Source organism: Pelophylax lessonae (genome assembly GCF_965119305.1).
Source record: "Pelophylax lessonae genome assembly, chromosome: 8".
NCBI lineage: Eukaryota > Metazoa > Chordata > Amphibia > Anura > Ranidae > Pelophylax > Pelophylax lessonae.
In genome coordinates, this window is record NC_138775.1 from 241853809 (window position 1) to 241880011 (window position 26203).

At 44.4% G+C, this 26203-nt stretch overlaps 1 protein-coding gene across 1 annotated transcript in view; it reads left to right on the top strand.

The window, feature by feature from the left end:
* Positions 1–26203, top strand: part of TTC39A (tetratricopeptide repeat domain 39A) — a 144712-nt gene that overhangs the window by 98594 nt on the left and 19915 nt on the right. The window contains exons 12-16 of the mRNA XM_082265735.1: positions 611–772; positions 7429–7520; positions 12597–12717; positions 19852–19963; positions 25502–25616. Of these exons, the coding sequence (XP_082121861.1) occupies positions 611–772; positions 7429–7520; positions 12597–12717; positions 19852–19963; positions 25502–25616 (602 nt within the window). The remainder of the gene's footprint in view (positions 1–610; positions 773–7428; positions 7521–12596; positions 12718–19851; positions 19964–25501; positions 25617–26203) is intronic.

Below are 26203 nucleotides of genomic sequence, written 5' to 3' on the forward strand. Positions count from 1 at the left end.
AACAATATGCAATGAGCAGTACCCCATGGCATCCAAAAATATGGCTTTCCTTGCCCTCAGATGTAAAATCACATTTGATTTCTGTTCAGCATTTTCCAAACTTTAGTTAGTATTGTTCATGTTTTACCAAAATGGTTTAATGCTGAACTCCAGACTTACCTTGCACAGCTGTACAGGCTTCTTCTAGACTGAAGTTGCCTATTCTGATTTCACTGCAGACTGTAAACATCTCACAGTGTGCATCAGAAGCTGCTGCAAATCATGTAGTGTCCGCCTCATTTTGTGGCTGGAGAATGTCCAGTATCATCTAGTCGTTTCCTCTGCAGCCTGGTCTGTTCCCCTTCATACTTTGTCGTAGAGGTTTAGCATTAGAAGTGTGTGTTGCCTACTTGCATACAGTAGTACATGGCCATCTTTAACGCAGGGCAAAAGGGGCAGCTGCCCCGGGCCCAGTCATTGTTGTGCGGCCGAAAGCAGCTGCTCCTTGAGCCCGCTCTGCCTGAAAATAGTTGATACGTGGATTTGGGAGGGCCCAAGAAAATGTTTGCCTTGGATCCAATCCATATTAAAGATGACCCTGACATAGTACATTTGCTTCTATTCTCTGCAGGCCATCCAGAGGTTTGAGGAGTGCTGTGAAGCCCAGCAGACCTGGAAGCAGTTCCATCATATGTGTTACTGGCAGCTGATGTGGTGCTTTACCTACAAGCAGCAATGGAAGATGGCATACTTCTACGCTGACCTTCTGAGTAAGGAAAGCTCCTGGTCAAAGGTATGTAAATGAATTGAAGCCAGTTAATTATCTTTATGTTGCAGACCTGTTTAGCATAGAAGGGATTATATAACTGCCCTCCACCTTGTGCCTATGCCCCGGTGTATTGGTGCAGCACTTCCCTTGTCTGACAATGCCCCAACTACTAAAGGGTGGCTTTATGACATTTTTTGTCCAAAGCAAAGCATCACTCTGCTGATGTCATTAGTGGGAACAAACCATAAACACTAAAGGGTGGTTGAATGTTGAGGCACAACCCAACCACAAACATCTCTCTATGCCAACCAGTGCAATAAACACAAATGATCGCCCAATGAAAGCACCTATGGGGTGGGGTGAAGGAGATGCCCCACAGACAGCAACCAAAGTGTCCTAATCAATCCATTCACTATTCCCTAGATTAACTTTGACTATTTATTTCTACTGATGCTTCATAGACGATAGATAATTGGCTGAAGCATCCAAAAACAGTCAAATTGGGAGTGTCATCCTATATATATGGACACCCTAAAGTGTATGCACACTCTAATGAAAGGCATAATACCACAGGGCTGAACAAAAGAAATCCCCCAAATATCCAATCCATGCCAAAAAACATGGATTAATGAATCTGCACTGCACTGTTGTATTCAGTCACAAGGCAGCTTTCTAAAGAGTTGGTGTAGATTGGGGGATAGGAAAAAATGGACTTTAATAGCACAACAACTCTCAAAAGCTAGTTTGTATAAAAGATAAATATTTTATTGAACATACAATATGTCTCATTTAAAAACTTTTTATAACAATATACTAGACATGTAACAGTCTTCCAACACTAAATGTATCATCAATCCCCAGAGATGTATAGTAACTAAGTAGAACTACTTCACTACTGTACTTAAGTACCGAAAGGCGTTATCTGTACTTTCCTAGAGTAGAATTTTTTTCTCCTACTTCCACTTTTACTTCACTACATTTTTTGATGATTTCAATACTTCTACTCCGATATTTTTTTTTTGTACTGCATAGTTACTCGTTACTATTATAGAAATTACCACTGCCAGAACAGTAGATGGCAGGTTTCATGAAGCTCAAAACATGTGTATTATCAGCGCATACGAAAATAAATGCTACTGTATGTATAAATAAAAGCTGCATTTGAAATAATAAAAAACAATATGATGTTCAAACTTTTGACTTCTTTCTTTAATAACTACATAACACAGTACTTGTACTTTTACTTTCAGTACTTGAGTAGCAATTTTTTTTCAAAACTACTGGTACTTTTACTTTCAGTACTTGAGTAGCAAAATTTTTTAAAAAAACTACTTGCAATACTTAAGTACAAAAAATTTTGAATACTTTAGTACTTCTACTCAAGTCACTTTTTGATCAAGCACTTGTATTTTTACTCAAGTATGGGTTTCGAGTACTTTATACAACTCTGTCAATCCCAAATGAAAGGTATAAACAACCATGTAGATTAGTGTGTATATAGCCTACAGATACAACATCCTAATATGGACTACCCATGGAAGACCAACAGAGGGGTGATAATATCCACTTTTTTTGGGATTCAGCCCATCATGTTTCGCGCGGGCCGCGCTTCTTCAGGAGCTTAATTCATTAAAAGCGATATTTCTGAGTGGAAATAGCGGGTTCAATCAAAATCCATTTGCATACTCCCTACTACTTACACAGTCTACAAACTATGCCCGTAGCTCTGGCTGTACTTTAGAAAATAGATAAAACAATCGGAGGGAGAGCGACCAGACAGAAGGAGCATGAGGGGTCTCCCCATATGATGTGGAAGTGGGTCTAAATACCTGAACAGTAACTACATCTGATTGGATGCTGTCTTGGTTCAGCTGACAATTTTCCCTTGGCACCTTTTATTCTTTCAAAGTGTGTTGAGCCGGATGGTGCTGACAGGGCCACCAATGCTCAAATTTTGGCAGATTCAGCAGGAATGAACGAAATCCAAGCCTTTCTTATTTGCTCCCTTCTGGTTACTACAATATACTATTTAAAATGTTGTAATAACTGTGCAAGTCAGTTATTTTGTGGGGTTTTTTCTTCACTGTAAATAATTTAAATTGCTTTGCAGGGATCTCTTTTCATTTTGACATGAAAGTGTCTATTTTTGTTGGTCTGTGTATAAATAGAATAGATATATTCAATTTGTCATTTAAATTGGTTAAATAGGAACTTCACACAAAAAGTAAAGTCCAGCTGGTTCGCTCTCTCTTCAGCCTGCAACTGAGTTACAGGATTTTTCTTTTGGATAGAGCAGGTACTGGTTATTATTGGTACCCGCTCCCACTATTGCAATCCTCACTTAGATGAGAATGGCCCCCTTGCCCCACCCCCTCTCCTCCCGCAGCCTATTGAGACACATCACATGTCCCAGGAGGCTGCAGGACCATTCACAAAGCGCAGCATGAGCATGCACCTTTGCATTGGGGTGCTGGCTGGGGATCCCCAGGAGGCCATAGCCGCCTCCCATATCCAAGATGGCAACACTGGGGACCAATGGTAAGAAGAACCGTTTGTGGGAAGATAGTGCTGGACCTGAGGCACTATCATGTACCTGGTTTTTAAAAGTCATTAGCTACAGTATTTGTAGCTGCTGATTTAAAAAAAAAAAAAAAAGTTCCTCTTTAGGGTTCTATGACCATAAATGATGATCATGTAACATAAACCATTACACATCAAAAAATATTTTTTGTACACACTGTACAACTTTTTTAAGCTATCATAATACAATATAAACAACAACTCCCCCTAGCTCCACCGCACTGTGAGAAGATAAAGAGCTAAGTGTCGGTGCTCAGGCTGAACGTCCAAACCAAATGTTATATGAATAAAGTCGGCCACACAAAAAGGCTTCTTCCAAGTAAAATTCTTTATTCTTTATTACAGCATGTATAGCGGTGACAACATGACAAATTATGACGCGTTTCGGCTTTATGTCTTCCTCATAGCATGCTATGAGGAAGGCGTAAAGCCGAAACGCGTCAGTATTTGTCATGTTGTCACCGCTATCTATGCTGGAATACAGAATTTTTCTTGGAAGAAGCCTTTTCATGTGCCGGCTTTATTCATAGAACATATCATAATACAGTCCAATAAATCCAACTGAGTATCAAAGTAAAATAACAATATTGCTATCTAATGTGCAATGGATTTTTTGAACTATAAATAGGGCTGTATTCATTTTAAGGTTAAAGTACAATATATGTAAACTCCAAATAACGTGCCTTGTTTGCATCCCTTTTTTTCTGTTAAATATACCATTAAAACAGTCTTGTTATATATTTTTGATGATGAAGTACAAAAAAATACCTGTTGATCCTGCCAGAAAACACTTGTTGCTAACTTCCTGAGCTCTTTGATTGTGCAGACTATTTCCAGTTAGCATTGTTCTCAGTTTTCCCTGTGAACTACAGAACACCTTCCTACATTATGGAGTAAAAAAGAGGGGCAGGTGTTCTGTAGTCCCATCCTAGGGTGACAACGCTACTCCTGCATTGATACAGTACAGTGTATGAGGGTTGTCACTCTAGGACACAGGTGTCAAACACAAGGCCCGCGGGCCGAATGCGGCCCACCAGGCTATTTCATGTGGCCCTCGCACCTCTCCTGCAGATGCGGCACCCCCCTTGTCTCTGCCCCCACCTTGTCTCTGTAGTTGGCAGCAGAGAGGACAGAAATCCTTTGCCAGATCCTGCACTCCTCTGTGCAGCAGCAGAAAGGCTCACCCCCCCCCCCCCTTTCAGCAGTCCGCAGCAGAGAGGAGGGCAGAACCCCTCCTACAGATCCTGCACCTCTCTGCGCAGCCGCAACACCACCTTGCCTTTGACTCCCCTGGTCTCAGCATTCAGCAGACTCTGGAAGCGGACTCCAGCCCTCCTCTGGTTCTCCTCCAGACCCTGCACTTCTTCCCATATCCACCCGCATGGTAGCAGGAAAATTCCTGGCAGCAGGAAAATGGATGTGCATTATGATGTAAGGAAAAGTGGGTGACTCTTGACTTCTGATGGTGTGGGGGCTCTTGACATCTCATGTAAGGGTGTAAGGGGACGTGGGGTGCTCTGGACATCTAATCCTACAGATATAACCGGCCCTTTGAGGGCAACCATAATGCTTATGCGGCCCCGCAATGAAATTGAGTTTGACACCCCTGCTCTAGGACAATGTGTTACTAGGAAAGTGTGTTACTGGTAAGATCACCAGGTGAAAATATCAGCAAAAAACCTAGAAAAAGAAAACGAATGCAGCCACCACACATTACATTTTTATTCTTGGGTTTAGATACAATTTTGGGTGTATTTATAAACATTTTGCAGAGCTCTTCGTCCTGTGAAACTGCATGTTCTGTACATTTGTTCTGTGTAAAATTGGGCAAAATCTAATATTGTTAGGCTATTTTCACTCTAGCTTGAATGTTATTCATTCCCAAATAGAATGAATCAGAAAAACACAGTATTATGGCCACTAGATGGAGCTATTGATCATAGAAGCAATTACCTATTTATCATGATCGCCAGCTCCATCTAGTAACCATAATGTGGTATTTACAGATTCACTCGATTTGTGAGTAAAAAAACAGTTGAACTGGAAAGTGGAGAGAAAATGGCCCAAAACCATTAGACTGTGCCCTCACTCGCACAGAATAAATGTACATGCAGTTTCATACGAGGACTAGTTCTGTGATATATATAATTCCCAGATTAGTTGCCCTATTTCCAATATTCTCAGGAAACAGATGAAAGAGTGCGATTGGCTGAAAATGCCATGTGGAAAGCAATGACCTGTTAGGACCCACACAGGTGTCTTCTATTTGTGCATTTGATCTATTAAAAGGACCCTGTCATTAAAAACTAAAATGCCAAACAGCTCTACCTGAAAAAAGAAGAGAGGGGGCACTTCCCATTCCCACTGCCTGCACCGCCAGGATGCTGCTCATTCCAATAGGAATACATGGATTTCTGGCAGGATCAACAGGTATCATATGTCTTTTTTGCAATTATTAGTAGTCATACAAAACCCTTTAATGGTATATTTAACAGGCCAAAAGGGAGCAAATGGGAGAAGGTAATTGTTGTGTTTACATGCACTTTACACCAGTCATGTCTTTATGACATCCCACCTAAAATTGTCTTCAAAACAGCCCTGACTCTTCGTGGCATGAGCCAAGGTAGGTTTGGTATGTGGCACCAAGCCGTCAGTGGCAGAACCCCTAAATACTTGTGAGGTGAGGCCTCCATGGATCAGACTTGTTTTTCCAGCGCATCCCACAGAGTCTCAGTTGGATTGAGATCTGGAGAATTTGGAGGCCAAGTAAACACTTTGAACTCGTTGTTGTGTTCCTCAAAATATTCTTAAATCATTTTTGCAGTGTGACAGGGTGCATTATCCTGCTGAGAGGCCACTGCCATCAGGAAATAATGTTTTAATGATATGGTGTACTTGGTTAGCAACACTGTTTAGATAGGTGGTACATGTCAAAGTAAGCATTACCCAAAGGTTTCCCAGCAGAATTTTGCCCAAAACGTCACTGCCTCCGCAGGCTTGCCTTCTTTCCATAGTACATCCTGGTGCCACCTCTTCAGGTAACCAAATTATGTAAAAGAAAACATGATTCATCAGACCAGGCCACCTTCTTCCATTGCTCTGTAGTCCAGTTCTGATGCTGATTGTAGACTCTGTTGGCTGTGGACATGGGTCAGCATGGAAGCTCTGACCTTCTGCGGCTATGCAGCTTCATACACAACAACCTGTGGTGTCCATTTTTTCTGCTTTCAACACATCAATGACAACATGTTTACTTGCTGCCTAATATATCCTAGACTTTCAGATATCATTGTAACAAGATAATCAATAGTATTCACTTTACCTGTCAGTGGTCATGAAGGTCTGGCTAATCTGTGTATGTTAAGGGGAACCCAAAGCAAATTTTGTTTAGTTTTTGATTTTGCGTTTGGAGGCAGGCATTGACATCTGACCAAAAGAGAAGCTCATGTTTTTTTTAACTTCAGGAGCTTTGCTTCGGCTACAAAATGCTCATACGGGAACAGGGGCCATTGAAATGAATGGGATTTTGTTTGTTGGGCGTTTTGAGACTTCAGAAATGAGTGTTTTTTATGAGCTAAAAAAAGCTCAGGTATGAACAGGGCCTAAGGGGGATGTTTTCTCACTTCCTGATGTGTTTCTGGTACAGGAAGTAAGGTGAAATCCTCCCAGATGCAGACAGCAATAAAATCTTAGAAGAAAATGTGACTCTTTCCCTCACTATCCACACACACACACACACACACACATGTGTGTATATTTGTGTGTGTGCATATATAGATATATATTCATATTATAGATATATATTCATGTGCGTGTAAAGGCAGGTGTCCCAATACTTTTGGTAAATAGTGTATATATACATACGCTTAATGGGAAGTGGTTAAAGTGGATCTACTATCAGATAGATTTATTCCTGCCCTCAATGTGTGTGTAAAGACAGGAAGTGAAGGGAAATCTCCCCAATGGGACACTCTTACTTTATCCAATATGCATTTAGTGATACTTTAGTCTCTGTATTTGAAAGCTTTTTCCATCTTTTAAATATTTTATTCAATTTATAATTAATAAATATTTTTTATATGATGTTACTTCTTTCACAGGCCACATATGTGTATATGAAGGCGGCCTATCTCAGCATGATTGGCTCAAATGACTCCAAACCCTTCGGGGAGGATGAAGTACGACTTTTCAGGTCAGAAGTAAATAATGTATGATTGCTTGCTGCCTTTCTACAACTTAAAATGTGGGTTCGATCAAATTAGATTTTGAGCTGATTTCAAGAATTGTTTAGGAAACTTTTACCTTTACGTCTTCAGCTGAAATATTGTACTAGTTAACTTGGAGCTCTACAACCATGTGTTTGTATTATCAGATATAGGTGGGTAATACCATTGCCATAAGGCGTAACTAGCACACAAGTAATTGCCACTCCCCGGTAAAGCTGAATTTCCATAATAAAACGTCAGGCTGAGGAGGAAAGGGTTAGGGTCTGCAGCTTCTAATACACAATGGAATCTGACAAATCATAGCAGTCAGGATCTAGCAATATTTTACAGAGTGTAAACATGTGTGATCATTTATATGCAATGACCTTTACATGCAAAACTCCATAACGGTCATTACATTAGAACTCCATGCCAAAACTTCCCTCTAATGTTTAGGACTTTAGTGCGATTTTTGTTGTTTATGTAAGAACAAAAAGGTGAGGGGAAACCTACAGTTATGCAGGTGTCCAGGGCCGGTCCAAGGATTTTTGTCTACTTTGGCAAAGCTACATTACTCCCCCCCTCCACATACTCCCGCCGTGTCTCCTTATATGCTTAAAACATTTTTGGTTGAATTTTTTTTTTTTTTTTTATTTTCACATAACTTTCATTGCTTTCACATAGGGGACCAATAGCCCCCTATGTGATATCATATAGGTGACAGGTTCTCTTTATGGAGACACCCGGGGTCTATTAGACCCTGGATGTCCCCTCTCTAACACTGCAGCTGATGAAACACAGACTGTGTTCCATCAGCTGCTTCCCCCGGCACTGATCCCAGGGAATGACAGCTCCGGTCAGGGGAAGTGACCTCATACATGTCCCTTGCCCGGTCTGTGTACAGGAGGGAGGCTGAGCACGCACTGCCCTTCCCAACGACACCCACTTTGAATAGGGTTGCCACCTCATCCCTTTAAACCCAAACACATATGAATTACACAGTTTCTGTGGCTGATTAATGTGGTAATTAAAAAGTCACTTGGTGCCTTATCTACATTTAATTAGCCTTAGATTCTGTGTAATTCATATGTGTTTGGGTTTAAAGGGATGAGGTGGCAACCCTAGCCATGACAGCATCGGGCCTGCAGGTGGAACAGCGGAGCCCAGTAAACATGGCGGGATGGGGGGGGTGGAGGCAGCACATGCAGCGGAGGTGGTGTAAGTGATAGGCGTCGTCACAAACGCTTGTATCACTTCCACATGAAGGCCGGGGGATTTGGATTTTTGGATTTTACTGCCCCATTCACCCCCCCCCCAATCCTGGCACCCTAAGGTGGCTGCTTAACCAGTCCAGCTTCAAAGAGTGAACCTTTGATCAGTAGCAGCCATCAGCCTGTGCGAGTTTTGTAGAGCCGGCGACCGGATTCATAGTGAAAGTGATGCCTCAGCTCCATTGTGGCTGACCACTTTTTGCAGAACCTGCCGCACGGTGCCCTCCTCCCATGGTTCCCAGGCTGTCCCGTGCTTACTGACACCCGGGAATACATCTGCTGGTTGGGGTAGAGAGATCACAGTAAGACCGAGGCATGTCCATGCATTTTTATTGCAAGTAAAACATGGAATGTTAGGTGGCAGCCGATGTATTGAGGGCGCAGGGCCCCCCCCCCCCCATCCATGCGTCCGGCCCCCTAATCTGCATGCAGAGCGCCGGACGCATGGAGCTTAATGGTTTTTTGTTTTTGTTTTCTAAATCACCTGATTAGAGCCAGAGGCTCTAATAGGGTGATGCAAAGGGTGGAGCCGGGGCGCAGAGCAGTGCGCCCTGAGCCCACCCATTGTGTCACAATAGCGAATGAAAATTTGCTATTGTCACACCTATCCTCCTCCTGGCCAATCAGGAAGCGCGTCCGATACGCGCTTCCTGATTGGCCGCAAGGCAAACCCCATGCCATTGGCCGAGGAGGAGGCGGGAGCGGGAGGACTGAAGGAGACGCGCCGCCTGGGAACACAGTGCGGAGAAGCTGCCGCCGGGGTTTTCTCCGCCGGGACTGAAGAGAAGCCGCCGCCGCGGCTGCTCCAGGGCTCCAGGTAAGTGCACTGGTCTCGGGAGGGGCCCACACTGCATTGAAGGGGGCACGCATGCACACTGACCTCTGAATTGATGGGGGCATGGCAGGCTGGTCGCTGCATTGATGGGGGGAGCCGGTGGTGGCGGCCAGGGGCCGCTGCGGGCCTTGTGTTTGACACCCGTGGACTAGGCGATCGGCTGTGGGGGGGGGGGGCTGTACCTGATGGGGGGTTCCTGCCATGGCCCCTCCTTCTTGCTCTGTGTCTTACCTAGGCCCAGGGATTTCTCCTAGGTCCCTGGGAGCCTCGTGGGACCCGCCATTTTGTTGTAGCCTATTTTTTTGTCTAGGCTGGCGGCCATGTTTGTGTAGCCGGGGCAGCCAGTTATTCCGGCATTGAATTGCATGGTTACCCTTACTGTGGAGCCTTCTGGGCATCCATTTTAGCTGTGGGAGCCCCTCCTTATCCCCTGGTGCTGACTCCTGGGCCTCTTTCCTTCCTGGACGCCCCACGTGGAGTGCTTTGATCCTAGTGCTTTCGGTGACTGCCTGGAGGGGTGGTGAGTCTGGTGGGTTCCTTTCCCTCTCTCTGCTGCAGGATCAGGGGGTGCTCTGTGGCTGGCAACCGGGTGGTGTTACCAGCACAGTGGGGGTGTCCCTTAGCAGTGTTTTTTTGCACTTTTGTGGGGTACCCTTATTCCTTATGGAGTCCTTGGAGCACATTTCCCCACCTGACCCCCACCCCCTCTCAGAGCCTGCAGGGCCCTCTGGGTCCCAACTATCCATTGATGCACTGATGGCGGTCCTGGAGTCCCTTGTGTTTCCCTGGTGGAGGTGGCTTATGGGAAGCAGGGTAGTAAAAAGCGCCCCCCACCTTCCCCTGCTTCATCTGTCTCCTCAAATCCTTAATCTGATCTGGCCGCTGCAGACAAGGCTCCTTCTGCATGGAGGTGCACCCTCACCCGTGCCTGGGGAGTGGGGACGTCTTCACTGTTTTCCGGACCCGTGGACCTCCTTGGTGCAAGACAAGTGGGTCCACGAAGTGATATGGTCCGGCTTCAAGATCGAGTTTAGTTCTTACCCTAGGTTCTTTCCTTCCAATGTGCCTGGACTGATTGAAAGCCCTCTTCAGGGTGGTGCAAGACCTGTTACTTCAAGGGGTAATTGTTCCGGTTCCAACTCCGGAATGTTTTCAGGGGTTTTATTTAAACCTGTTCACGGTCCCGAAGAAAGAAGGCAAGGTGCGTCCATTTCTACAGAAGTTCAGGATTGAGTCTGTTCACAAGGGGGTGGCATCCTTGCATCAGGGGGATTTCCTTGCTTCTATCAACATCAAGGACGCTTACTTACACATTCAAAGATGTGTCTGTCACCAACACTTCCTCCGCTTTGCCGTGGGAGAGGAGCATTATCAGTTTATGGCGTTACACTTTGGTCTCACCTCTGCTCCTCAGGTCTTCACAAAGGTGTTGGCTCCGGTGCTGACGTTGTTACGTCAGCGAGGAATCGCAGTGCTGGGCTGCCTGGACGACCTTCTATTGTGAGCAGAGTCTCCTACTGCTCTGATGGACAACTTGGGTATCACTATACGGACTCTGAGAGAGTTCAGCTGGCTTCTGAGTTTTCAGGTGTTTCATCAGCTGTGTCTTCAATGGGGCAACCCCGAGGTGGATCTGTTACCATCTCGGCTCAACAGTAAGATATACAGGTTTTGTAGCACGGTCACGGGATCTGCTAGTGGATGCAACTGATGCGCTGGTGGCCCCCTGGGGCCAAGATCGTTTGATTTACGCCTTACCTCCTCCCAAGCTTCTGCCAAGACTCTTGCACATGATCGAGGCAGACGGAATTCCGATAATTATATTTGCCTCACTGGTCTTGGTACGCCGACCTGGTGCAGCTGGTTGCTGACGCCCCTTGGAGACTACCTCTCAGGGAGGATCTGCTGTCCCAAGGGCCAATCTTCCATCCTGCTTTACAGTCAATGGCTTTCACACCTTGGCTGTTGAAAGCCAGGTGCTGAAGGATAGAGGTTTGTATGGGTCAGTGATTCCCACACTACTGGGGGGTAGGAAGTCTAATTCTAGCAAGATCTACCATTGTACAGGGAAAGCGTACATTTCGTGGTGTGAGTCACTTGGTGTTCACCTTCGCTCTTTTTGGGTGGCTCGGGACTTGACCTTCTTTCAACAGGGGATTGAGCAAAAATTGCCCTTGAGTACCATTAAGGGTCAGGTGTCGGCCTTGGCAGTCTTCTTTCAACGACCCTTAGCCATGCACGCCATGGTGCGTAGTTTTATTCAGGGGGTTCGACATTTGACCCCACCAGTCTGGTCCCCACTACCGCCTTGGGATCTCAACTTCAGCTCTACAGAAGCCACCCTTTGAAAATTTTTGGGAGATTCCCCTGCTTACCCTATCCCAGAAGGTGGCGTTTTTGGTGGCTATCACCTCTGCGCGCAGGGTGTCGGAATTGGTGGTGTTGTCTTGTCGCTCCCCTTATTTGGTGGTCTACAAAGGTAAGGTGGTTCTTTGCCCCTGTCCATCGTTCCTTCCAAAGGTGGTCTCTGATTTCCATCTGAATGAGGACATTGTGTTGCCTTCCCTGTGTCCCAGGCCAAAACATCCTAAGGAAATTGCGTTGCATTCCCTGGATGTGGTTCGGGCTATTCGTGTGTACCTGGCAAACCTGGGTACCTGTAGCAGAGAGGGGGAATATACCTCCTGGGACTGCCCATAGGCGTAGTCAAGTTCTTTTTCTGCCTAGTGTCCTACTCCTGTAGGGGGCATTATAACCCAATGGTCAAGAAGATCAGTAACTGTGTCTGTCAATGAACATCAGATAAATGGATTTTACGGTAAGTCAAAAATCCCATTTTTTTTTTTTTTTGGGGGGGGGGGGGGTTTGTTATCTCTAAAATACTCTGCCATGGTGTGATTTTCCCATGCACTCAGGCCTGTCTGTAGCCCATCTTTTCATTGTGTTTGCCTCCACAGACAGGTACCCAGTTTAAAAGTGAAAATAGCCGGAAAATCTCTTCCCACCGAGAAATTTGCCATCCGGAAATCTCGTAGGTATCAGGCGCAGATCCACACTCCTCTGCCTGTCCCTCCATTGGTACGACTTTTATGTTTACTCATTGGTTACATGTCATTTAAAGGGTCAGTCAATGAGCTAGGTTGAACTCCGACACAAATGAATGCAACTCTGTACACAATATTACATGTATTAAATGTATTTTTCTCTTTTGTTTGTCGACGGACACAGCGCTCCATAAATCATAACTACTGGGTTATATTGCCTCCTCCAGGAGTAGGACTAGGCAGAATAAAAAACACCTGGCTACGCTCATGGGCCATCCTCAGCTTGGTATATAACCCCCCTCTCTGCTCTAGGTAATCAGTTTTAATCTGTCTAGTCAGGAGTAAGGACCTAGTCTCCAGACTGGGATCTCTGGTCCTAGCAATTTTTTCTCCTTCCTTACATCTTTTTTGTTTTTTGTTTCGGGAGATCTACAATCAACTGCCGGGCTGGGCGATGGGCTGGATAATCTAGATCTAGTAAACCCCCCAGCCCAGCCAGCGAGTGCGTGCAGACCGCAGCTATGCGCCAGGTTGGTGGCGACATAGCCTCATGGACAGAGGCTGGCCCGCGAGTTAAACGTCTCACAGGATCGCATATGACCAGGCTTGGGTCTGAGTTGCAGCGGCACCTTGGTTGACAGCTCACCTACTTCGGTGGCGAGGATTCTTTCTGGAACGTTACCTGCACCATGGAAGGGTAAGTACAGTCCCCCCTCTTCCCTTTTGGCATTTTTTTTTTGGGGTGGACATGGGTAACCTCCAGGGATGGTCAGACCTGCCTACCGTTTCCTTCCTCCCATCCTTAAATCCCTCAGTGAGCTGGGCTTCCCCCACTCCCTTTCCCCCCTGTTTAGACCTGGAGTCTCGTGGGGGTCCCAGGGCAGAGATTGCAGCAAAGACCCCTGGGGTCTCCCCTGCTGTCCCCACTCTGTAAGGGTCCTAGGATAGTGTGTGTCCTGCCCTGGTAGTCTGGAGGGATCCCAGTGTAGGAGACCCCTAGGTGCATGCCCTACTGTTTGCAGTGTGGGTATAGTGCAGGGGGGTCCCAGTGCAGAGACTAGTGCAGAGTGTGCAGCAGAGTCTCCCCTAACGTGTGTCCTACCTTTGGGGGGGGGGTCCCCTTGCAGAGGGTGCAGCATTGCAGAGGGCACAGGGAAGATCCTGGCAGCATGCTTTAGCGTTTGCAGCTGATGGTGGCCATTTTCCCTTAATCTGGCTGGTCTCTGGTTGGCAGCCATGTTTGTGTAGCCTGATGATAAATCGTTCAATGGACATAAATGAATCAGTTTTTCATTCAGTTTGTCACATATGCCTAGTGCAAACAGTTTGGGCGAGAAACACATTAACCTTTCAATTTATCATTAGTTTGGCAGAATTTTCCAAACTGTTCCTTCGAATTTTCGGCTCTGAAAAGTTAAAACTCATTTTACATTTGTGCCCATTAACTGGACGAAAAACAAATGAACAGACCAAATGACAGATTTTCAAACGATTTTTTGGCTAGTGTATGGCCAGCATTAGTGTCCTGGGTGGAAGTGGCACATTTGCAAAGGCCCAGGAGGAAGCGTCCTCCGCCTTCCCCTGCTCAGTCTGTCTCATCTAATTCTGAGCCTAATGCCAGAGTGGATGCGGCCCGTCCAGGGGGACTTAATATCCCACCCCCAGACCCATCCGATAGTGAGGATGATTCCTCCATGGTCGCAGAAGCAAATGAAAAAGCGCTGGTGGACGCACTTATCACTGCAGTGCGTGAGACTTTAAAAATGGAGGAGGCGGCTGATGTAGCCACAGACCTGGTTGTGTCGTTTGGTACACATAGGTCACATCATACTCCAAAGGTTTTTCCTTATGTGCCTTATTTTGACAGGTTTTCCTGTAAGGAATGGGAACAACAAAAATGACCCTTTGTGGTCCCCAAACATTTTGCTGTACGTTACCCTTTTGAGGAGTCACTTTTAAAAAAGTGGACTAGTTCACCAGTGGTGGACCCTCCTATTTTCAGGTTGAATAAAGCAACCATGATCCCAGTAGAGGAATCCCTGTCCTTTAAGGACCAGGCTGACAGGAAAGCGGAGGCTGTGGCACGCAGCATGTTTACTATGGCTGGTTCAGCATTGTGGCCAGTCTTTGCCTCAGCCCTGGTGTCTCAGACCCTACCTGAATGGGCCAAGCTTTTGCGCCAGGGCCTGGGGGGTGAGCAGGTCCCCGCTGCTTATGTTGATTTAGCAGACCAGTTGGTCCATGGGCTGCAGTTTATTTGTAATGCAGCTTTGGATACAGCTCCTGTGCTGTCCAAACTTTTTGTTTCAGCGGTGGTGATTAGGCGTGTGCTGTGGCTTAAGAATTGGTCTGCCGACCAAGCCTTCAAGAAAGCTCTCATTGATCTGCTCTTTCAAGGCTATTGCCTGCTAGGGCTACCCTGGATGACATCATTAAGGGTATCATGGGGGAGGGGGGAGAGTACCTTCCTGACACAATTCAGGAAAAGGAAGGAGCCTTGTCGCAGATAGGGGCCCTACTCCTCAGCCCACAGAAAATTATTTTGTGCTTCTGGGACGGAGAATAAGAGAAAAAGATCTTTCAAATATTCCCTGGGAGGTTCCAAGCAACCTTGGTTTGGTAAGCCTAAAGCTAGGTTCTCCGGACCCGCAGACAAGACCCCTTCCGCATAAAGGTTTGCCCTCACCCAATATTGGGGTGGGGGGACATCTTTGCTGGTTTCCGGCCCCGTGAACTTCTTTTGTGAGCATCAAGGAGATCCACAAAATGTTTATTTTGGGGATACCCAGAAAGAGGTGCAAAGCTTGTTCTTTTCAGGATTTTTAGGTCCTTAGTCTCCTTGTGCAAATGTAATTCCTGCAAAGGTTCAGGTAATGTCAAACTACCTAAGGTCCCCCCCTATCCCTGTCCAGGGAATTGAATTAGCTAGGTCTGATTTTAAGTCTGTCCAGGGTGGTCCTTCCTCTGGATAAATTTCAGAAACCACAGGCCGTGATTCACAGGCTGCTGTCACACAGATAGTTCTCTCTCCCGATTTGCATACAGGTTCTGAGTCTGGTGGTATCCACCTTCAAGACAGTTCTGTTTGCATAATCCTACATGCAGCTCCTTTAGCAGGTTGGGCTCCATAGGAGGATACCAAAGTTCTTGGCAAGATTACGGGTTCCTCAGGGTGTTGTTCAGAAGTTGGCCTTGAGAACCATCAAGGGCCAGGTGTCTGCCTTGGCAATCTTCTTTCAGCTACCCCTAGCCATGCACTCTTTCGTTTGACATGTGGCTCCACCTGTATGGTCTATTTTGCAGCCATGGGATTTCAGTTAAGTGTCTTCGGTTCTTCAGAAACCTCCATTTGAGAATATTTGGGAGATTCCCTTGTCTACGATATCCCAGAAGGTGACATTCTTGGTGGCTATTACCTCAGCCCGCAGGGTATGGGAATTGGCGGCATTATCCTGTCGCAGTCCCTATTTGGTGGTCCATGGGGATAATGTTGTTCTTCATCCCTGTCCATCATTCCTGCCCAAAGTTGTCTCTGACTTCCATTTGAATGAGCACATTGTGTTGCCTTCCTTGTGTCCCAAGCGGGCTTCGGCTACCATCTCCAGATGGATCAGACAGTGTCTCAGGCCTATTCCATTAAAGGTCAGGTTCCACCTTTCCCTGTCACGGCACATTGTACTTGGATGCTGAGTGCTTCTTGGGCCTTCCGTCATCAGGCATCAATATTGCAAGTTTGCAAGGCGGCCACTTGGTCTTCAGTGCATACCTTCACAAAATTCTATAAGGTAGATACTTTGGCATTTGTGGATGCTTCTTTTGGCCGCAAAGTTTTGCAGGCTGCTGTTTAAGAGGGGCTGTTCCCTCTTGAGGGTTGTTTTTCTTTAAACTTTTATTTTTTTAGACGGGACTCCTGTGACCCGGTTAAGGCTCCTGTGTCCTGGTTAAGGGCACTTATATTAGCCTTGGGTTATTTTACCCACCCTTCATTTTCCTTTTGGCACTGCTTTTGGACATCCCAGTAGTTATGATTTATGGAGCGCTGTGTCCGTCGATGAACTAAAGAGAAAATGGGATATTTGTACTTACCGTAAAATCCATTTCTCTGAGTTCATTGACAGACACAGCACCAACCCTTCTATGGAGTTCTGATACTTCTAATACTGTTTGCTACTAAACTCATTGCCTAGAGCAGAGAGGGGGGTTACCGTATATACCAGCTGAGGACAGCCCATGGGCATAGCCAGGTGTTCTGCCTAGTCCTACTCCTGGAAAAGGTTATATAACCCAATAGTTATGATTTATGGAGCGCTATGTCCTTCGCTGAGCTCAGAGAAATGGATTTTACATAAGTACAAAAATCCCATTTTTTTAAAGGCAGCTAGTGTAAAGCCAGTCACAGATGGATTGAAATTTGGCCAGATCAGCAGGGATCGGCTATATTCCAATCCATCCATGGGCAGTTAGGTTGTACAGAACTCGACCTCTTAAAATACACTTGTACAGCCAGCCTGTTGGATAATTTGTGCTCCATCAGTGCCGCCAGCTATAGCTGCTGATGAGAGCATTCTGACGGTGGGGAAGTCTCCCCGCTGTCAGAATACAATAGCTCAGCGGGAGGAATTCCTCCATCCATCTCAAATGTGTGGTTTGGGGAATCAATTAGTTTTCTTTTGTGCAACCTACTGGTTGAACAAAAGAAAATAAATTATGTATGGCCATCCTAAGTGCCTGAAATTGACTTGCTGTCAGCTTCTTGCTGTCCCTGTACCGTAGAGCTCAGACTGAAGGAAGAAAGGGTGGGACTGGTAGCCAATCAGGTGTGCTGCAAAAATGATACCAATGAACACACTTGGAGGAAAGAGCTAAGTGAGAAGTGAGGTGACCTTAATTATTCTGTTGCCTTTCTTTCACTGTCCAATCAGAAATCTGGCAGTGGAGAGATGACATCACTGCTTACCATCTACAATCTATAACTGTAAACAAAGAAAATGTATTTTCTGCCTTGCAGGGCTGTTTGAATCTGATAGACAGAAATACAAACCCTTTGGCATGTAAAACAGATTACATATATCAATTTCAATGTTGTATTTCATTGTCTGCTTGGAGTTCAGCCTTAAAGTATAAATGAAGGCAACATTTTTTTTTTTTTTTTTTAGGTTTTGATATAGTAGTGGGATTTTAGAACCATTATTATGTTGTTATTGCTGTCTGTGTACCCATTAGGAAGATTCACTCTCTCAAATTGTTCCGATCACTGGGAATAAGTGAGAATATTTCCAAAATGATGAGCTGCCACCAGAACAGGAATAGAGGGGGAATCGTCCAATGGTGGCACCTTATCCTCTGAAACTGTCTATGAGGGAATTTCCCTCCCATTGCAAAGATGTCCTCTCACTCCCTGTTTAGTCTTCAGCCATGGCCAAAAATTTTTAGAGTGACACAAATATTAATTTTCACAAAGTCTGCTGCTACAGTTTTTATGATGGCAATTTGCATATGTTATTTGCAAAGTCCCTCTTTGCCATGAAAATGAACGTAATCCCATAAAAACATTTCCACTGCATTTGTGAAGAAGGCCTCAGGGCGTCCAAAAAAGTCCCGCAAGCGACAGGACCGTCTCCCACAGTTGATTCAGCTGCGGGATTGGGGCACCACCAGTGCAGAGCTTGCTCAGGAATGGCAACAGGCAGGTGTGAAAAAGACATTTGGAGGATGGCGTGGTGTCAAATTGGGCAGCAAAGGAGCCACTTCTCTCCAGGAAAAACATCAGGGACAGACTGATATTCTGCAAAATGTACAGGGATTGGACTGCTGAGGACTGGGGTAACTTACCTTTCGTTGATGAATCCCCTTTCCGATAGTTTTGGGCATCCGGAAAAAACCTTAGCCGGAGAAGAAAAGGTGAGCGCTACCATCAGTCCTGTGTCATGCCAACAGTAAAACATCCTGAGACCATTCATGTGTGGGGTTGCTTCTCATCCAAGGAAGTGGGCTCACTCATAATTTTGCCTAAGAACACAGCCATGAATAAAGAATAGTACAAAAAACATCCTTTGAGAGCAACTTCTCCCAACCATCCAAGAACAGTTTGGTGACGAACAACACCTTTTCCAGCATGATGAAGCACCTTGCCTTATGGAAGGTTTTATTTGCTTATAAGGCAAAAGTCATAACTAAATGGCTTGGGGAACAAAACATCAACATTTTGGGTCCATGGCCACGAAACTCCCCAGACCATAATCCCATTAGGAACTTGTGGTCAATCCTCAAGAGGTGAACAAAAAAAACTCACAAATTCTGACAAACTCCAACCATTGATTTTGCAAGAATGGGCTGCCATCAATCAGGATGAGGCCCCAAAGTTGATTGACAGCATGCCAGGGTAAATTGCAGAGGTCTTGAAAAAGAAGAGTCAACACTGCAAATATTGACTCTTTCCATAAACCTAATGTAATTGTCAATATAATCCTTTGACACTTATGAAATACTTCAGTATACTATAGTTACATCTGACAAAAAGATATAAAACTACTGAGGCAGCAGACTTTGTGAAAATAATTATTTGTGTCATTCTCAAAACTTTCGGTCACAGTTGTACAGGACAGAAAGTGAAGAGAAATCCCTCATATAAAACAGAAATAGGAAAAAAAAAAAAGTCAGGCTTTAACCCTTTCTTACTCTATGCATAGTTACATATACCATCTAGTTCAACCAAAAAAAAAAAGCCAAATCTTAAGGGAAAAAAATGGTTTTAGATATACTTTAATTTTTAGGAACTCTAGCACTGACACTAAAAATCAGAGTTATTTTCTTTACCTCTGCCCATTATGAAGTCTCTTTTCTGTTGCTTTCTACTAAACAGCAGTGTGAAATCCACAATGTATGATACCCCTTTATAACAGCTGTGCAGCTGGTGACAAAGGTGCCAACATGTCATTACTGGAGTTGCTGAGAGATATATTTCAGGAACTGGCACCTTCATATATTATTTTGACAAGGTTGGGGTTTAGATAAAGCTGTTGGTAATGCAAAAAACGCCTTTAAATTAACATATTTCTCTATACGTGTTTCCCTGGTGGTAAGACATCTGTATAAAATGCTGATGATTATCCTATGCTTTACAGAGTTTAGGCATAGATTTGTTCATCTGAAGTGCTTCCCTTCACAGGAGATGATGTATATCTGGAATGGCTATGCTGTCATTGGGAAGCAGAGGGATCTCACTGAGGACATGCTGGAGACTTTGAACCAATCAGAGGAAGCTCTAGAAGGAGCTGCAGGTAGCAAGTCATGTAATTTAAGGCAAGCACTCATTTTTCGGGTGTTTTTGCATGTGGGGACCAGTGGCTGATACATTCAGATGTCTGCTGGATTCATCTGACATGTTGTCATTCCTATTACTTTAACTATTGAGGCTAATATAATGGGTACCGGTGTCCTGCTTTCAAGGTAGTCGTAGACGTAAGACAACCATTGGCCAATATGGCTAATGATCTCATGTCCGTAGTTGCCTGGAAACTTGCTGGCAGAGGTCTTGGCCAGTCAGAAAACATGCTTTTGTTTCCTGTGACAGTAGCTTTTATTGAAGGAGTCTCTATGCCAATCCTGCCTCTCATTTCTGTAGCATAAACATGAATGCTTAGGTGACCAAGCTCCTATGTTCATGCCTAAAGATGGGCCAAAAGACCTCTTAACAAAGTTGGATTGAACCTGTGTGTTTGACCTTCTGCTGATGTCTATATTAATTTTCCTATTTGCAGTATCCCTAAACGTGGCTGATACCAAAACTTGTCTAGGAATGATTGATGTCGACAAAATGCCCTGTGATAGACACAGCCATCACAACAGCTATAGCTCATAGGGCAAATAAAAATGTGATTCCTAAATGTAATGTGTACTGCAGCATACATTGGGGGTCAATACATGGTATACCTTGGTGCCAGTATAACATCAACCTCTAATACTTGGGAAAACTGTCAATAAAAGGCCAAAAATTGCAATAATATCAGTAAATGGGTAATTCTCAAACCCAGAAGTCTATGAAAATACAATCAAAGGTACCAACTTAAATGTACAATAATAAGTGTTAGGATGTACTTAGTTCCAGCATTGTATGCTTGGTGTTTTCAATCTAAAGTCTCTAAATGTGTATGGCCAGTAAGGGTATAATGGCAAGCTTTTGTCGCTCAATAAATTAATGCCCCCAAAAAAGTCTGGACCATGAGTGCTTGCATGCTATCTATAGGTTGTCTTTACTATGTCAGTTAGAGATCAAATTTGCACACATTCCAGTCTACATTGTGAACTTTAAAACCATCCCTGTTTTGGGCAGATAACTAGTAGTGTCTGTATACAGTGCATCCAATGTCTGCTCAGAGATGGCTGCCAAGACCTATGATTGTAAACTTCCAACAATCCATCAGGAGTAAATTAGTGCTCCCTGGATGACCGACCCCAACCAGTGGTCAACAACTTCAGTTCTCTAGCCAGGAGATTATAAGCAGCAAAATGAACCATTGTTGGGCCTTCGTGGTTACAAGTAGTCACAAAAGGGTGACCATACATGGCAGGATAATAGCAATAATTTTTGAACAATGTTTAAGCTGACCTCTTAGGGGGGTGTTAATGAGCACCCATAGTGGCTCTATGCACTTGTTATTAAATAGGGAGATTTTTCAGTTTATTGGAAAACTTTCCTGTGATGGAGTTTGACCCTTGGCATGGTGTAGAAGAAGAAAGGGGTACAGTACAACATGTGTGAAACTTTCACTGTTAGGCAAGAATTTATTAGTCTCTGATGCTTTAAAGACTTACTCAAAGATGAGCATTTGTGGTTCCATGCTGGCCACACACCTGGTCGTTTTCAGACGATTTTCAGCACTTTCAACCACAAAAATGACTAAATGCATAGTGAGGCCATCACAGCACTTTAAATAATTTTATGTTGTTGATAGAGACTGTAGGTGGCAGGTTGTATTCATATGCTGAAAGTCATTGGGTGAGATTTACCAAAACTGGAACACTCAGAATCTTGTGCAACTGTACATGGTAGCCAGTCAGCTTCTCATTTCAGCTTGTTCAATTATAAGCTTTAACAATAAAAACTAGAAGTTTTGGTTTCTATGCAAAGCTACAATTTTGCACGCACCAGTTTTAGTAAATCCTCCCCGTTGTGTCCTTATAGAGTAAGTTCACCTTTACAAAAAATCTGTAAAGTGAACTTACACTGGACCCCATCCCCCTGGTCCTGCTCTACCAAAGTCCCACAATCCCCCACTGTCAGGCACTGGGACATTGCTTTACCAGTTGGAGGATTTGAAATCCTCTTGGTTTTCTCTCCTCTCCTCCAGCGCCGACAGAACGGGCTAGGTGTATTCTGATTGGTCAGTGCCGTCCATGTGATTTCAAATCCCCGGACTGGTGAAGCGGCGACCCGGTGTCTGACAGTGGGGGGTCGCGGGACTCTGGTACAACGGGACCGGGTGGGGTCCAGTGTAAGTTCCCCATGCAGATTTTCTGTAAAGGTGAACTTACACTTTACATGGTGGCCAGACTATGGACATTCAAGTATTTACTTATTCTTTAAAATGAGTTTTAAAGCATCCCCTTACTAGCATCTTTAGCTGCCGGCTCTGAGGAATAATTTATCCTCAACGTTTACAGGAGAAGCACTGAAGTCATTCATGTCATTCTGTTGTTGGCTCAGCTCCCCCTGACTCCCATCCCAGTGTTCCTGCAAGTGAGGAAAGCAGGGTGAGCCGAGCTGCCAAGTCAATGCTGAAGTAGGGTTACCAGATTTTTAATATTAAATCTGGGGACACCCTGCTGACCATGTCCACTGTAAACCACACCAACAAAAGCTTGTCCCACATTTGTAGCCACACTCACAATATCATGCCGCATTTCTAACATGAAACAATTGGTCATGAACTTTTTAGTTCAATCTTATTTTATTGAGAGAGAAGGGTTTTACAGAGTAAGGGGAGAAGCATGTGGGTATGAAACATACAGAAAAATAAATTGTTCAGGAATGACATATAGTAAACTGTGAGAGTGCATACAACAATCAATATCAATAAGTGCAAATAAGGAACATAAACCGCCAGGTCCATTAGATCCCGGCAGCAGCACAATGAAAAGAAAAACAGCAACTTGGGGTAGCAGGTGTTAACATAAACAAAAGAAAAGACAAGGACTGGCCAACACAGGTAGAAATACTATCATAGCTGGCGTCACATGGGAAGATTGTGGGAAGTGTGGAAGGCATTGATAAATATCCCGGCTTCCCATTGAGAAGCGCCTAAAAACAACAAATAAGCAAAAAAGGATTGCCTTATGGTGTCAATGGTATAGCCAGAGATGGGAATAAAGGGAAGAGTGTGGGATAAAGCAGGAGAATGTAAAGAGGTATGCCAAGGGGGCAAAGAAGGTGGAGGAAATCAGGAGGGGCCGCCCACGTCCCACTACAGCCCCCCAGCACCAGGCAGCACAGAAGTCTCGAGCCAGGACTGAAAGGCATCCGAACACCGAAACATGTCCCAGGACCTCCAAGCAGCAGAGAATCGTTCCTCCCTGCCCCCCTCTTGCGCCAACAGGTTTTCCAAGTCCCTAAGCCGTTCTAGTTCCAGAGCCCACTCAAGTTTAGAGGGTACGTGTTTGGTCCTCCAGTGTCTGGGTATCACCGTCCGAAAAGCCGCCAAGAAAAACCTCAGAACGTCTCTCTTGTCGACCGGAAGGAGCCGGGTAACAAAGACAACAGGGCCAGTCCTGGTGTTGCAGGAACATTGGTTGCCTGGAGCCTGCAATACGGTCATGAACTTTTTGAACATGAGGCAGATATTCAGGGTTTAAAGACAAGATGCTTTAGGAACCCTGAGGGAAATGATGCAGAGTAGCTTGTCACAGTGAATTGTGGGTGTGGTCAAATTACAATAACAGTTGAAGGAGCTTAGTATAGTAAATACAACCTGAGCATGCTCTGCTATGGGTCAGGAAAGCATAATGCATAGAGTACAGTGGACAGGAGTAAGTAACGCACAGAATGCAGGGGGTCATCAGTAAGAGTGTAGAGGTCAGGAATGAGTACTGCATTGAGAGCAGGGGCCAGGAGTAAATAACCCACAGATTACAGGTACCAAGAGTATGTAATGCATAGAGGGAAAGGAATAATGCAGGAATGCATGGAGCAGAATTGTAATTAGAGTAGGTGGAACATCTAAGGTTACATTCACACCATACGTGAATGCATACAGGACACCTTTTAGATATGATTAGCATGTACTCTGAGCTGGAAAGCACAAGACAGAGGATCAAGAATCCAGGATGCAAGTATTCAAAGTGCTTCAAATGTATACAAGGCTAGGTAATATTTATTCTATAAAGCCCCAGTGCCCAACCTGCAGCCCTTTGGTATTTGAAATGTGACCCTAGGGTCCCAGGAGTTCGTTTTGGGAACATTGATTTGCAAAGGGGCCATTATTAAAAGTAATCTCTAGCAGTTTTCTGTAGCATGTCCAACCAATCCTGTAAAATAGAACATTCTCTGACCATTTCCTCCAGTAGGTTTTCAGTCTGAGAGTCTTCTGTTGCATTACATATAATAAATATTATTTGCGGCTCTTTGAAGACACCAGGGCTGCATTTGAGGCCCCCTTTATCTTTTAAGTTGACAACCACTGCTTAAAAGGCTTTAAAGAACTGGCTTTTCCATTCTGGAAATGCAGAATAACATGGGCTTGTATGACTGAGTCAAAACACTGGATACATTTCTCCTTCACAATTCTGTAATGGACAAGGAAAATAGCAGGTCAAAGTTAATCAAACTGATCTTTTCAACGCATTCCTAGTTGAGTCCTTAATGCTGCTCGTCCCTAACAGTGCAATCTGCTCCACACTGCACAGACGCTTCTGTTACCCTAAAATGGAGTGGTGAAACTCTGCTGCCAATAGCGCAGTAGCGGAAGGACAGCTTTATTTCTCTATCTTTTGAACTCTAAACGCTGGATCTCTACACAAAGTTTTACCTATGCAGTGCAATGTTTATACTGGAGGCTGGGAACAGTGGTTGGGATGCTTGTTTCCCAGAGACAGATCCCTCAAAGTGGGACAGTCTGCAGAAAATGAGGACACATGGTAACCATATGCTGGAGGGGGTAGCAGGGTGAGCTGAGCTTCTAGGTCACTATTGAAGGGGGAAGAAGGATGAGGTGCGCTGCTGGGACAATGGCTTGAACAGCGTTAGTGCTTCTGCTATGAATTTTGAGGATGAATAGGTCCACAGTGCCTACAGCTACAAAGGTCATTGTTGGCTTGTTTTAAAGCTCATTTACTGTTTGTTAAAAAAAAAGTGTACACACTCTTAATCACAATGTTTACACTGATGGCTGGGGGCAATAATGGGGATGCTTGTTTCACAAAGACAGACCCCTCAAAACACGACAGTACACAGGAAATGGAGACAAGTAGTAACCATATGCTGGAGGGGGTAGCAGGGTGAGCTGAGCTTCTGAAAGACTACTGAAGGGGGAAGCAGGGTGAGCTGAGCTGCTGGAAGACATACTTGAAGAACGTTAGTGCTTCTGCTATGAATTTTGAGATGAACTGGTCCACAGTGCCTGCACCTACAAAGATCATTGCTGGCTTGTTTAAAGCTTATTTACTCTTTGTTAAAAAAAAAATTAGTTAATCGTCCCTAGCCCAGTCACAAGTTCACTTTAAGTTGCCCTAGGTAATGCAGAATAACTGAAATAGCTCAGCTGGAGCCTGTAGATGTTAACCATCCATTGAAAATAATTGACTTATTTTGTATTTCATGTCAGCCTCTGAATTTCTGGCCGATGATCAGTGCCTGGTGAAGCTGCTGAAAGGTCTTTGCCTGAGGTATCTGGACAGGATAGATGAGGCAGAAGAGTGCTTTAAATACATTTCTGTAAAGTGAGTACGTGCTGTGGTGTATATGCTGCACAGTTATACTGTATGTACAAACGTGTTTTATGTATGTATGTGTGTTTTGGGCTACAGCCACTGATCAGTGTATTCTGACAGTGGAGAGTTCCTGCTGAGTGGGGAGGATTCCTGTGTCCACCTCAATTGTGTGGATGGGGAAGTCTATTAGTTTTTTTTTTGCTCAGGCCGCTGGCTGAACAGATAAAAAAAAAAAGGAATGATCCATTTATGGCCAGCCTAAGGAAAAGGCTCCAAGATACTATATATCTGCAAACTATATTAAACATGATAAGGTGATTTAAAATTCCATTTATGTTTTACCATTTTCATGACGAGAAATATATACTTTTACTTTTTTTTACTTTTCACCCTCAGCATGTTTATACATAATTAATCACTACCACTACTAAAAATAAATAAAAAATAAATGTAATTTATATACTGAACAAGAAAAAAACACGTCCTAAAAAAGGGAATTAAAAAACTTTACCATCAAGTGTTTGCACCTGCAAAACATGTAAATGATTTGGTCTTAAATGGGTCATTGACTGATTAAAGTAGATTTAAGCTGTCTA